Below are 13,263 nucleotides of genomic sequence, written 5' to 3' on the forward strand. Positions count from 1 at the left end.
CCTGAGCCATTGGGCCCATGTTGTGATTTTTAGTGCACCAACTCAATCCCATAGGCTATGTCTACACTCGCAGCTTCTTGCATGAGAAATATGCAAATGAGGCTAAGCATGGACTATCGCCGAGCCTCATTTGCATACCTAATGAGCCGCCGTTTTGCAGAAGAGGCTCTTGTGCCAGAAGGAGCATCTACACTGCCCCTTATTGCACAAGAAAAACCCTCTTGTGCAATGCCGCTACGCCGATCATTTTCAGGAATAATGGCATTGCGCAAGAGGGTTTTTCTTCAGTAAGAAGGGGCAGTGTAGACAGCTCCTTCTGGCGCAAGAGCCTCTTCTGCAAAATGGCGGCTCATTAGGTATGCAAATGAGGCTCGGCGATAGTCCATGCTTAGCCTCATTTGCATATTTCTCATGCAAGGAGCCGCGAGTGTAGACATAGCCATACTGCGCGAACTTCTACCCAGGTTGGGAATTCGGCCTCCCCGCTGCTGTGCAGATATGCCATAGAGCAGTGTTTTCCAATTTTATTTGGCCACGGAACCCTTTTAAACTCGGAAGAATTTCAAGGAACCCCTACAGCTGGGGGAGGGTGGGGAATTTGTTGAGCAAAAAAAAAAAAACCACTACTGGGGAGTGGACCAGAGAGACTAAAATGTGGTCACGCATGTCCCGAGCAGGCTTTGGAAACACAGAGTGGCAGCAGGGGAGGGGATGCGTCTGAAAGCCGACGGGAAACCAGAGAAGGAAACGGCATCTTTGCACTGTCTCCTCTCGGTCCCTTTAAGTGGGGGAAGGGCAGAGTGATCGACTTCTCGCGGAACCCTCACTTTCATTTCGCGGAAGCCCGGGGTTCGGCAGAGCATCTTTTGTGAAACATGGCCCCAGAGTGTAGGCAATGACACATCCCAGCTGCTCTGTCCACGGAGGCCTTGAGTGACGAGTCTGTTTTCACGGTGGCACTAGTCTGAGAGACTGAGGGCACACAGGTTTTGGACACAACCCTTGCATTTTATAACGCCAGTAAAAAAGCTTAGCGGCACAGAGGGTGTTATCCCGGGAGAAAAAGCAGCATAATGTCTTTGGTGGGTGTGGCTGGCACCACTAGTGAGAAGCACTTAGCTAATACCAAATACCAGGTGTTTACAACCCTGCTCTGCCTTGAAGGTGGACTAGACCAACTTCTTTCCCTAGCATTTATAGCTCTGCATTCAGTCTCAAATCCAACGAAGCACATCCCTGTGAAAAGCAGCTCAGTATTTATGATGTGTCCAGGGGCCACATGGGCATATTATTTCAGTGGCTACTGGATCACTTTTAATTAGCTGGCATAACAGAAGCCATTACTTCCGTCAGAAATAATGACCTGTAGCTAAGATATCTCACAGCTATCACAGCCTGGAGAGAGAAAATTAGCCCTTGGCATCATTGTTTGTAGTTGTATAAATCTTCGAGGAGTGTGCTCCAAATTCATGGATAGTGTAAATCCAGTGAAATCAATGGAGTCACACCACGCATGAAATAGACATTGTATGTGCCTCTGAATGACCCCTGAAAAGGTGATTTCTCCCCAGATGTCCACTGTGGGCCACAAGGAACAGGGAATTGTGAAGAACAAAAAACCGCAGCTCTAACAAGATATGATGGGCACCCCTGCTAGGAAGGGCATAAAAGGAAGAGCCAACACATCACCAAGAAGTGGGAAGAGGTCTGCTGTCACGCACACACAGATGGGGCAAGTAAGCACAGATAGGGGTGGTTCATATTCTGATGTGTGTTTTGTGTGGGGAGGGTTGACTCCATCTATGACGGGGGGCGGTATGTGCGGTACAGTGAAGGAATAACCATAGGGAATAGTGTATTCCGAGATTTTAGTTCCCTTTTCTGCTTGCTAAAAGACCACAAATGGTCTTTGATTGATCCCAGGGCCACTACTTGTGGGGGAGGGTACTACTCAGGATACAGGGATCAGAATCTGACCCTGTTTGAATGTATCTGGCATCTTTGCAATTGCTTTCCTTAATACACTGACAGCAGATATTCACAATCCAAGCTGTGTTGCGCCTGGACGCATAGGACTGGGCCTAGGGAACGGATTTACAGGTTGGCGTGAGTATTCCAAGAGACCGTGATACACTGTTTTCTTCAGCTCTCGTTTACAGTGTGTTCGTGTACCTGGGCAGACCTTGATCTAGCTATTGATAGATCTGGATTCATCACTGTGCTATCAGACCCTGATCCTCAAAGGTACACTGGTGCCTAACTCACCATTGAAATCAGTGGGAGTTAGATGCTTACAAACCTTTGCAGACTTCAGCCTCAGTGCCAACAGGTCTGGGATGCATGTGAGGTCATTACCATTAGAAAGTCAACATTTGCCAACAATACTGACACAATAATCACAGTTATTTCCTCTTCTTAGTACAGGGGGGAACTGCTGCATCTCAGATATCATTGTGTGGTGACTGTTGACGGGTTAATGAGAAATACTGTAGGTGAGGGATTATTTTGTGCTTATTACTGTGTCACATAGCTCTCTCTCCTGCCGTGAGCTGTAATTCTTGCCTCTGCTACAGGAGAAACAAAATATACTGGTGATTCCAGTCCCTCTCCTGTGCCCAAATCCAAAAATTTTGCTGGTCTCCAGAAGTACCTTCCAACACGGCTCCCAAGCCCAGACGTTAAGTGGCAGGCTAAGATGCGACACAGTTCTCGGAGGCATTTCAAGGTTCTCAACGGGTGGGTTTCAAAAGGAGCGTGAAATTGGCAAAATCATTAAACACAGAGAACATTTAAAATCATTGCACACGCACACGCACGCATGGAAACGAAAGAGGAGAAAAGAAGAGAAAAATGGGGAAGGGGTACAACAAAGAACATCAGAAAAAAAATGGGCTTTTTCCTTAGTCAGTTTTGTTTTCATAGTATAACATTCAGTATGATCAATAACCAGCCGGCCTCTTTTAAACAAAGACTTCGGAGGGTTTCTTCGCAGAGAGCCTGGGAGACAATCACTCCTCTACTAATCCAATCAATGACTTCTCCCAACATTCACTTTCAAGTGTAATTATCTTGCAACAGACTCTTGTTCTGGGTTAAAGTATTTTCTCTAGTTCTCTCTTTGGAGAGCAGGCAATAAAGCCATCGCTCTTAGCAGCAGCAGTGTGCAGCAATGCTCTGAAGGTCACTCTCTCTGTTCTCCAGCAGTAAGGGACGGTGCCTTTGCAATCTTTACCACTGTTATACAGGTGTAAAGTCACTGAAGTCAACAATTCATGCTGGCGCAAGAGACCAGGCAGAGGCCTGAACCTCAGCTATCCTAGCATCAGGCTTGCTCTGAATAACGCTATTTTTAGACGAACGCGCTGACTCCCCGCTCGAAGGAATTATCTTGTGGCAGACAGGGCACTGGAGGGTTTAACATCTGCGATCTTTGCCTTTCTTCTCTGCAGCCTCACTTCCCAAAGTCAAGCCACAGAAAAACGTGCTTATGCGAATGTTGCAACAAGGTTGTCTAACTAGAAAGGCTCTCCTTCCAGGCAGACTGCCAGAGAACGCCTCACCTCGTTTCACTGATGACCTGTTCCATTTGGGAGCCATGATAGCTTGAATCAAAAACTCAATTGTTTTGAAATCCTCTTATTTCTTAGTGCGGATTAGGCACACCAGCAGGAATCAAGCGTATCGCCATCAGCCGAGTTACAAGAGTAGACTCTGGATTCTCGCTGTATTTTTCACCACTGCAACACCTCTGACATTTTAAGGCCTCTTCAGACCCAAGAAAACTATAAAATCCTTGGACTTAGAAGGGAACTAACTGCACAGTGAATCGATGGCAAAGATCATGGAACTTAGCAGCAATTCCACTGAAATGATCACAGGGGCTACGTCTACACTGGCATGATTTTCCGGAAATGCTTTTAACGGAAAAGTTTTCCATTAAAAGCATTTTCGGAAAAGCGCATCTAGATTGGCAGGATGCTTTTCCGCAAAAGCACTTTTTCCGGAAAAGTGTCCGTGGCCAATCTAGACGCGCTTTTCCGCAAAAAAGCCCCGATCGTCATTTGCGATCGGGGCTTTTTTGCGGAAAACACTACTGTGCTGTCTACACTGGCCCTTTTCCGGAACAGTTTTCCGGAAAAAGACTTTTGCCCGAACGGGAGCAGCATAGTTTTTTCCGGAAAAGCACTGATGATTTTACATGAGATCGTCAGTGCTTTTCCGGAAATTCAAGCGGCCAGTGTAGACAGCTGGCAAGTTTTTCTGGAAAAGCGACTGATTTTCCGGAATAACTTACCAGTGTAGACACAGTGTCTACACAGCAACATTATTTCAAAATAACTTAGTTCATGTCTACACAGCAGGCAGTTATTTCAAAATAATGTCTAATCCCCGATCCCAGTGGCTCCTGGACAAGACTCATCATTCACGAGCCCAAGTTTATCCATCTGTATAATGGGTATGCTAAGATGGGCTGCAGATATAATCAATCTCATCCCTTTGGGAATCCAGTTGCCCCCTCTCTCAATGGGCCATGGGCCGACTTTCCTGGTGTTAGAATAGGCCCAACACTGGGGTATGTGGGCACCAGCGCTCGCCTCCCCGCAGCAAGGTACATTTTCAAAATTTGTGCTCCTTATCGCAAGCGCTGGAGGGACAGGGGCTGGGCAGTCTGTATGGGAAGCGGCACAGAGAGAGCTGCAAGGCTCCATGTGCTAACGCTGACAGAGGTGCTGCACTGAACTGCCTTTGCTCTGATCTGGTTTGAAACACACCCCTGGTGACTACGGGCCGTTTCCAGCCTCTTCCTTGAAGTCACACAGGCGGCACCGGCGGCAAGTCTGGCCTGGATTCAGCCTGGCCTGTAGGGTTGCCAGGTGTCCGGTATTCACCCGGACAGTCTGGTATTTTCGAATCCCGTCTGGTAAAAAAATTCAGAAAATACCAGACACCTAAAATGTCCAGTATTTTCTGAATTTTTCCCCGGCCACAAAGCAAAAATGCCGGGCACCTGGCAACCCTACACACACTTAGCGCCCGGCCTCCCCCACGGCTCCCAACACCTCCAGCCCCCCAACCCCAGCCCCCATGCTTACCTGGTTTCCCAAGGTTGCCGGCACAAAATGGCTGCCGGCCAAAAGACCTAGGGGAAGCAATGGGTCTTAGTGCTCAACCGTTCCCCTGTTCCTAACTCTTAAAAGGGACATGCTGTTTTAATGATGTTTTATTTTAATTTTTTTTTGGCTTACTTGGAGTCCTTTTTTTTTTCTTTGCTCAATAACTTTGGTCCCCCCCCCTCCTTTTCTCCCCTCAACAGAATTTTTTTTGGGGGGGGGTTCGGTATTTTAGTTTCAACCATCTGGCAACCCTATGTCTGTGAACAAACTCATCCCAAGGCAAAGTCTGACCAAAGAGAATGGGAAAAAGCCAAGCCACTTCAGTGGAAGCAGGTTTGGGTTTGAAGCCAGCCAAGCCCTTGGCCTGGTATGTGGGGCTCAATCTGACACCCCACGGTGTTGCCCCTGGAAATCAAATTGGTAAGAGCGGTGGCTTCTGAATCACAAGGAAATTGAAATGTGTTTAAAGCATTTATTCTCTTGCCTTTATTCTCTCTGCCTCTCTCCCCAGCATGTGGCCACGGTCCACCCACTCGTGTCCCTCTGCTAGCCAGCTGCTGTCCCAGGGAGCTAGCATTAAGCAAGGCTTTTCCTAATCGCTGCTGGGTTATCAGCCTGGGCTGAGGCCATCTGAACGCCTGACCCCTGTGCATGCTAACACAGTGCTGTGCCTCGCATCTTTTGTTTCTGCTGCACCCAGCCGCAAGGAGATTAAGCTTCCACTGCTGTTTGAAATCGGTCTTTTTCTGCATGTGGGTGTTTTCCTGTCTGTCTTTCTGGCTCTGCCTGGTTATTGATCATGGCATTGTTTTTCACTCTTTGCGTAGATGTATTGGTAAGGCATACCCTGCCCGTTCCTTCAGTTTCTTATCTGTTATCCCATCTTTGGATACAAGTTTGTTAAAAACCAGAATGCCAATAACCATGTTCACCTGTTGAAAGAAAAACAACAGACAGGTTTGTTTTGAAATGGCTCAGGTCAGACTCTGTCACACAAAACCCTTGGGGAAGGCTGGCACGTGCACATCTCTTCCAGCTGGCCAGCAGAATTAACCCCCTACGCAGACTCTCTCTCACCCCTCCTCCACACCCCCACTGAATCCAGGCCAGAGGGCCTAGCAACACCCCTGGAGCTGCTAGCTGATCTGTGAGGTCCTTGTGACTCAGGACAAGGTTGCCAAGTGGTCGGATCTTTGCCTGAGCCAGGTGGGCTTTGGGGGATGCATGCCGGGTGTCTAGAAAGGCAACCATGGGGAGCTGGCCACGTTTCCAGGGCAGTCCTGGGGAACTCAAGCAGAAAATGGCCAATGGGAGAGGAGACAGGGGCTGGGTTTCAAATGCTTTTTGGCATCTCTGGCCCATGCTAAAGGAGCGGCAGCTGCAACAGTGCAATGAGACCATGCAACGCTGAGAGTCCGCCAATTGCACTGCCCTGTGGACAGCCACGGCCCACTCCTACGAACCCAGAGAAGGGATGAATGCAGCCCCGTTCAGGGCATGCGGACGCACCAGCGATCTAGCGCCCGTAGCCTGGTGTGGGCCCTGAGGCACCGTGCAGTTGCCATGGGTGCAGCCTGGGCTAGCTGTCTATTTCCAAGCGGGTTAGAGGATCAGCCCTGCGGTGAATGCAGCGGACAGGACTAGATGACCTACTGTGGTTCCTTCCAGTCCTACACTCCCAGGGGAGGGAACCACACAGTTACGTGGCATGTCCGGTTGAGCTGAGCGCCAAACTTTGTTGACCATATTCATAGCGGAGTACAGACAGCATGGGTGGGGCAAGCATTTCCAGCTTCTATGGAGCCTTTCTTCTGGAGAGCTCCGGCTGTCTGCAAAAGCATGAATTCACTCGGGGGCCGACCAGACGTATGGGGAACCAGGACTGGGCAACAAGGACCTCATCGAGTTCAGATGTCACAAGGCGAAGCCAAGTCCCTCCATGCCCGGCAGGCTCACTGCCACAAGCTGCCTTTCTGCAACCACCCCGGGCTTGCAGCATGCACTCTGGAGATGTGAACGTGCCGCCGCTGTGCAGGGTCCTCTCAGGCCACAAGAAAAGGCATTAAGGGGACAGGAAGGGCGCAGCAGCCATGGTGGGAAGATGACACCGTCCAGGTTTTGTTGCCATGAAGTTGTTGCAGTATTCTGCACTCCTCACACGCTCAGGTGAGAAATCCCAGGCATGGGGCTTGGGAGGAGCCAGGTGGGGTCAAATCCAGAGGAGACCTGAAAAGGGTGTTAGTTCCGCATTGGTCTGTGAGGGGGAATCTGAGGGTGCGTCTATGCAGCAGGGCTTAATTCAAAATAAGCTACGCAAATTGAACTACATCAATTGCCTAGCTTATTTCGAAATTGGGAGAATCTACACAGCACTTATTTCAAAATACAATACAACCCTCGTACAATGAGGGTTACAGGAGTCGGAGTAAGCAGTCCTCCACCTGGACAGTATTTTGACACTATTTCGAAATAACAGCCTGCTGTGTAGACACGGACTAAGTTATTTGGAAATAATGGCACTGTGTGGATGTACCCTAAGTGACTAAGTCTAGTGGCATCTGAGGGGACGCTTACCCTGTAGTTAGGAGATGTGGTTGCAACCAGCTTGAATACTAACAGCAGTGAGGCTCAGGCACCAGGAGCGGCAGCTACCCACATACACACCTGGCGCTGGGTGAAATCTAGCCCAGGTATGTTTGCCTGTGCAGCAATCAGACCTCCGGACTGCAACGCAGCAGTCTCCTGAGCACCTGTCCAAAGGCAGGCTCTGCTGATGTACAAGACACCCAGCAGGGCAGGAGGATGATGTACGTCACTGAGACTCACCCTCCCTCTAGTCTCCTTGAGACTTTCTGCCGTTTCAGATCACCTCTGTCTTTGACCCCTTGGCTCCAGCAAGATGAAACTCTCTGGTGTGGCGTCGCCATTGGGAGTGAACCAAGAAGTGCTGAGGGCATGCGATCCTGAAAAGTCCCACCCTCCTGCTCCGGCCAACGGGAGCGCTCAGCGCCAGGTGGTCTCCAGCACTGGGTTATTTCCTAGAGACCCTATTCATGACATCGGAGGCCACAGGAGGTGCTTGGCGCTTTCTAGGGTAAATTCTATAGGGAGATTGAAAACCAAGCATCAAAGCTGTTCGCCTCAGTGCAGCCTCCACCCAAGGGCACCAAAACCCTCACAGGTTTTCATTTAAAAGGAGCGGGGGAAGGAGGTGGACAGCCTGTACTTGCATAAATTAGCAAAGAAAAGACGGGCTGTTTTCACTGATTTCAGGTTGACCCAACAGTACCATTCAATGAACAAAAGCCTGTTTCGGTTCCCGAGGCAATCAGTCCCATTCACAGCAGCTACTCTGCCCCGTCAATAAAAGAGGCAGAATTTGGACTTGCAGGACCGGAGCCTGCCCTGCCCAGAGCCTTGTATTTAAATGACATGGGGCAAGCTTGTGCGGGTGTTCTGGCATGGTAGCTCCTAACATCCACATGGCATGGGGGTAAACGAGAGCCCCAGGGGTAGTGAAGAGGAGAATCCGGAGTATCTTTTTCTATCCAAAAGCCCAGAAAAAGTCGACCTCGGGGTGAGTTAGCTGCATCCCAAGAACCTAAACCAAGCTGGGGCTATGCTCCCACATGTTGCTAAGAATGGGAAATTGTATTTGGGTCTGGAACTGGTTTGGCTGGTTTCCACCAGGAGCTAGTTTAAATGGGGGGTGGGGCGAGGGACAGGGGAGACTAGGCCTCAGTAAAGCTACAACAGCTCCGGCTTTAGTGCTGCAAGCAGGGACCCAGCCCAAATGAGAATGTGGGTGCACCTCAATCCGATCTCGTTTTCTATGGGTTAGACATTTTTGCTTCCTTCCTTCTATCGGGCTGGGAACAGCTTCTGGGTCACAGGATTGTCTTCCACAGAGATATGAAAAACAAATCCAAAGCCACAGCGGGTGAGCGGCTCCGTGAAAACATGGGGTTTGCAATGACATGGAGCTACTCTGAGCAGCACAGCCAAAGATACCTGCAGGAAATCGATTGTGGGCTGATCCAACACAAAGGCTGTGTTCTGTTGGGGGTGCATTGTTGGTCTACTACTGAGAGTCCCTAGCATGTTAATAGGTGCCCATTTCTTGGTACATTTAAGAGTTTAACAAGTGTGTTTTGCCTGAAACACAGCTGGTAAATCCAGGGCTTATCTCTGCAGGCGGCTGGTAAATACAGCAGCATAACAGGCACATTTCACTGGGTCGCTGATAGAATTTTTAGCCGCAACTCAGAGGCGCGTATGTAATCTCACGGTAAATCATTTCTAATCGTTTATCTCCAGAAACGCGCTTGTAATTTAGTGGGACTCAATAATTGAATCAATAAAAGATATTTCGGCAAATAAAAATCACGACCGTGCTCCTTTGCAAAACAAGCATTGGAGTAAATCAGGAACCTGCTTACAAAGACAGCCGCTCTTAATTACGTGCATCATAGCTTCCCCTCTTTATCTCAGAGATGATGCCAAGAAATGAATGTGCAAGTCTGAGATCCAGCCCTTGCGATAACCAGAGGAAAGAAGCTGATAATTATTCTCTGTCTAATAGTCTCCAGGCAGAAATCTGCCACCATACTTTCACGCAGGGAAGTGTTATCCCTGGGGATATCCTAGCCAGGATCGGGTGAGTACAGCCAGAACTCAGCTTTGGGAGCACAGCCAAATTTTAGTCCTGTCAGGCCTTCTTCCATTGCTGGCATTAGTGAGAGATGCACATGCTGCTGGAGATGGGAAGATGGCCCCCTAAAGACATTTCTGAGCGTGAACATCAAGTTTGATCAAAGGAAGGATGGTCTTGTGGCCAAGGCACAGAGGTGGGGCTGAGAATTCTTGATTCAATTCCTCGTATATGAATGGAGATGCCTATCACCTAGAACTGAAAAGGGCATCATGTGCAGTCCCCTGCCTTCACAGCAGGACCAAGTACCATCCCAGACAGATTTTGCCCCAGATTCCTAAATGGCTTCTTCAAGGATTGATCTCACAACCCTGAGGTTAACAGGCCAGGGCTCAAACCACTGAGCTCTCTCTCCTGAACCAGCAACAATGACCTAACCAAGCCACTTACTCTCTCTAAGTCTCTGTTCCCCATTGATAGAACAGGGAGAACGCCACTTCCTCTTTCTCCCACCCCTTGTCGGCCTCCTTAAGCTGTAAGTTCTTTGGGGCAGAGACTGTGTCTCATGACTGGTGTGGAGAAAGAGAGTAAGGAAAAGTTATTTACTTGTTCTCATAACATAAGAACAAGGGGTCACCAAATGAAATGAATAGGTAGCAGGTTTAAAACAAACAAAAGGAAGTTTTTTTCCATGCAGCGCACAGTCAACCTGTGGAACTCCCTGCCGTAGGAGGTCGTGAAAGACAAGACTTGAACAGGGTTCAAAACGGAACTAGAAAAATTCATGGAGGTTAGGTCCATGGCTATTAGCCATATTAACCCATCAAGGGCTATTAGCCAGGTTGGGTAGGAATGACGTCCCTAGCCTCTGTTTGTCAGAGGCTGGAAATGGATAACAAGAGAAGGATCCCTTAATGATTACTAGTTTTCTTCGATCTCCCTTGGGCACCTGGCATTGGTCACTGTTGGAAGACAGGACACTGGACTAGATGGATCTTTGGTCTGACCCAGTATGGCCCTTATTATGTTCTTATGTTCTCAGTGGCTACGTGTAGGCTGGCATGATTTTCTGCAAATGCTTTTAACGGAAAAGTTTTCCGTTAAAAGCATTTGTGGAAAAAAGCGTCTAGATTGGCACAGACACTTTTGCGCAAAAGCACTTTTTGTGGACACAGCCAGTGTGAGTGTACAGCACAATGGGTTCCTGCATGAGGCTTTTGGATGCTACTTTAACACCAATAGTGATAACTGGTGTGTGCACATGGGGATAAAAAACCTGTCGCTCCCCAGGTCAGCTGGCTGGAGGTCACGGGGGTTAGACTCCAAGGCTGGAAAATCTGGGGCTCGGCAAAGCCCTAACTGAAATGTTAGCTCCACGGCCCAAGCCTTGTGAGCATAAGTCAGCTGACTTGTGCCAGCTGTGGCTGGGTTGCAGGTCATTTCTCTCTCTGTAGATAAAGCCCAAGAGAGAAACCGCCTTGAGTGGCCAGAAAAGAATAAACCAGATAAAAGGGAATGTGAAATAATGGAAGAGCTATCCAGCTAGAGAGAAGCCTGGAGAAATAGTGATATCTGTCGTGTGAGCTGTCCTGAGCTTTGCAATAGGTCGTGCTTTGCCTAAAGCCTCCTCTCCTGAAGTCACAGAATTGCACGAGAGCAGCAGCTTTGACTCGCAAGAAAGTAAATTTCTACGTGCCATGTCCACGGGGAAAAAGTCTGAAAGCATGAACCCTCCAGGCTCGAGAACTCCAAGGTGACTAAAAAGAACCTGACTTCCGGAGAGGGGGTGTCTTCCTGAGGTTATTACATTCAATGCATTCTCTCTGCTGGGCAGCAAGAAGTTCGAAGAACCAGCCCTACGGATTCAGCTTCCTCCCTGTCCCTGGGATGTAGAGAGGCCCGTTCGATTTACCTCAGCATGGACAACCCAATGCATTCAGAAATCATGAGCTTCTCTCGCAGAAACAAGGGGTACGTCTAGACTACATCCCTCTGTCGCCAGAGGGATGTAAATTAGACATACCGAAATTGTTAATGAAGCAGGGATTTAAATATCCCGCACTTCATTAGAATAAAAATGGCCGACGCTTTTTGCCGACGTGGCAATTTGCTGGCAAAAAGCAGCAGTCTAGACGGGGATTGGTCGGTAAGGAAAACTTTTTTTGACCGATCCTGAAACCTTGTTGCACGAGGCATAAGGGATTGGTCGGAAAAGGCTTTCCTTGCTGACTGAGCCCCTTCTAGACTGCCGCTTTTTGCTGGCAAATTGCCGCGTCGGCAAAAAGTGGCGGCCATTTTTATTCTAATGACGTGCGAGATATTTAAATCCCCGCTTCATTAGCAATGTTGGTATGTCTAATTTACATCCCTCTGGCAATAGAGGGACGTAGTCTAGACATACCCAAGAAGTCAGTGCAGGTGGCTGGACAGGTTCCTAAAGGATATGTACAGGGTGAGAAGCACCATGCTTCTGTTTTCAAGTCCAAGAGATTCCCATTCTAAGACAAACTGAAGGATTAAGTCCCCTCCCTCCCTTGTGTCTTGTTCAATACCACAGCAAAAGCAACAACGACTCCAGTTTCTCTGGACATCCCCAAAAATCACTTTCCACGCCCTATGCTACGGTGGGATTGTCACGCAGAGCCCATGCAGTGAAAAAAGCATCAGCTTATCAGTTTCCATTAAGGTTAAACTCTTCTGTCCTACTACAAGCTGGCTCCCGGCACACACTGGCTCCTGGCTGCCAGCCCTGCTCCTGGGAAGCCGGCTGCTGCGCCGTGCTGCAGTCACTGCAGTAGTAGACATACAGCAGACCCTGCAGCTTGGGGTGACAACCGGCTGCTTGGGAGCCACCTCAGATCCCCCAAAACAGTTAACCAAGCATTGTTACAGGCTAGGGACCGACTGGCTAAGTAGCAGTTCTGGAGAAAAGGACCTGGGGATCACAGTGGATGAGAAATTGGATACGAGTCAAAAGCGTGCCCTTGTAGCCAAGATGGCTAATGGCATATTAGGTTGCATTAGGAGGAGCGTTGCCAGCAGATCTAGAGAATGATTATTCCCCTTTATTTGGCTCTGGTGAGGCCACATCTGGAGTATTGTGTCCAGTTCTGGGCCCCTCACTATAGAAAGGATGTGGACACACTGGAGAAGGTCCAGTGGAGGGCGACCAAAATGATTAGGGGGCTGGAGCTCATGACCCATGAGGAGAGACTGAAAGATTTGGGTTTGTTTAGTCTGCAGAAGAGTGAGGGGGGATTTGATAGCAGCTTTCAACTTCCTGAAGGGAGGTTCCAAAGAGGCTGGAGAGAGGCTGTTCTCAGTGGTGGCAGATGGCAGAACAAGGAGCAATGGTCTCAAGCTGCAGTGGGGAGGTCTAGGTTGGCTATTAGGAAAAGCTATTTCCCTGGGAAGGTAGGGAAGCACTGGGATGGGTTCCCTAGGGAGGGGGTGGAATCTCCATCCCTAGAGGTTTTTACGTCTTTGCTTGACAAAGCC

At 48.9% G+C, this 13,263-nt stretch overlaps 1 protein-coding gene across 10 annotated transcripts in view; it reads right to left on the bottom strand.

Moving 5' to 3' along the window:
* Positions 1-13,263, bottom strand: part of ADGRB1 (adhesion G protein-coupled receptor B1) — a 423,185-nt gene that overhangs the window by 33,406 nt on the left and 376,516 nt on the right. For all 10 annotated transcript variants that reach the window (XM_075920018.1, XM_075920015.1, XM_075920016.1 and 7 more), the window contains one exon: positions 5,961-6,046. In XM_075920018.1, the coding sequence (XP_075776133.1) occupies positions 5,961-6,046 (86 nt within the window). The remainder of the gene's footprint in view (positions 1-5,960; positions 6,047-13,263) is intronic.

This window comes from Pelodiscus sinensis, chromosome 2 (assembly GCF_049634645.1).
Source record: "Pelodiscus sinensis isolate JC-2024 chromosome 2, ASM4963464v1, whole genome shotgun sequence".
Lineage (NCBI taxonomy): Eukaryota > Metazoa > Chordata > Testudines > Trionychidae > Pelodiscus > Pelodiscus sinensis.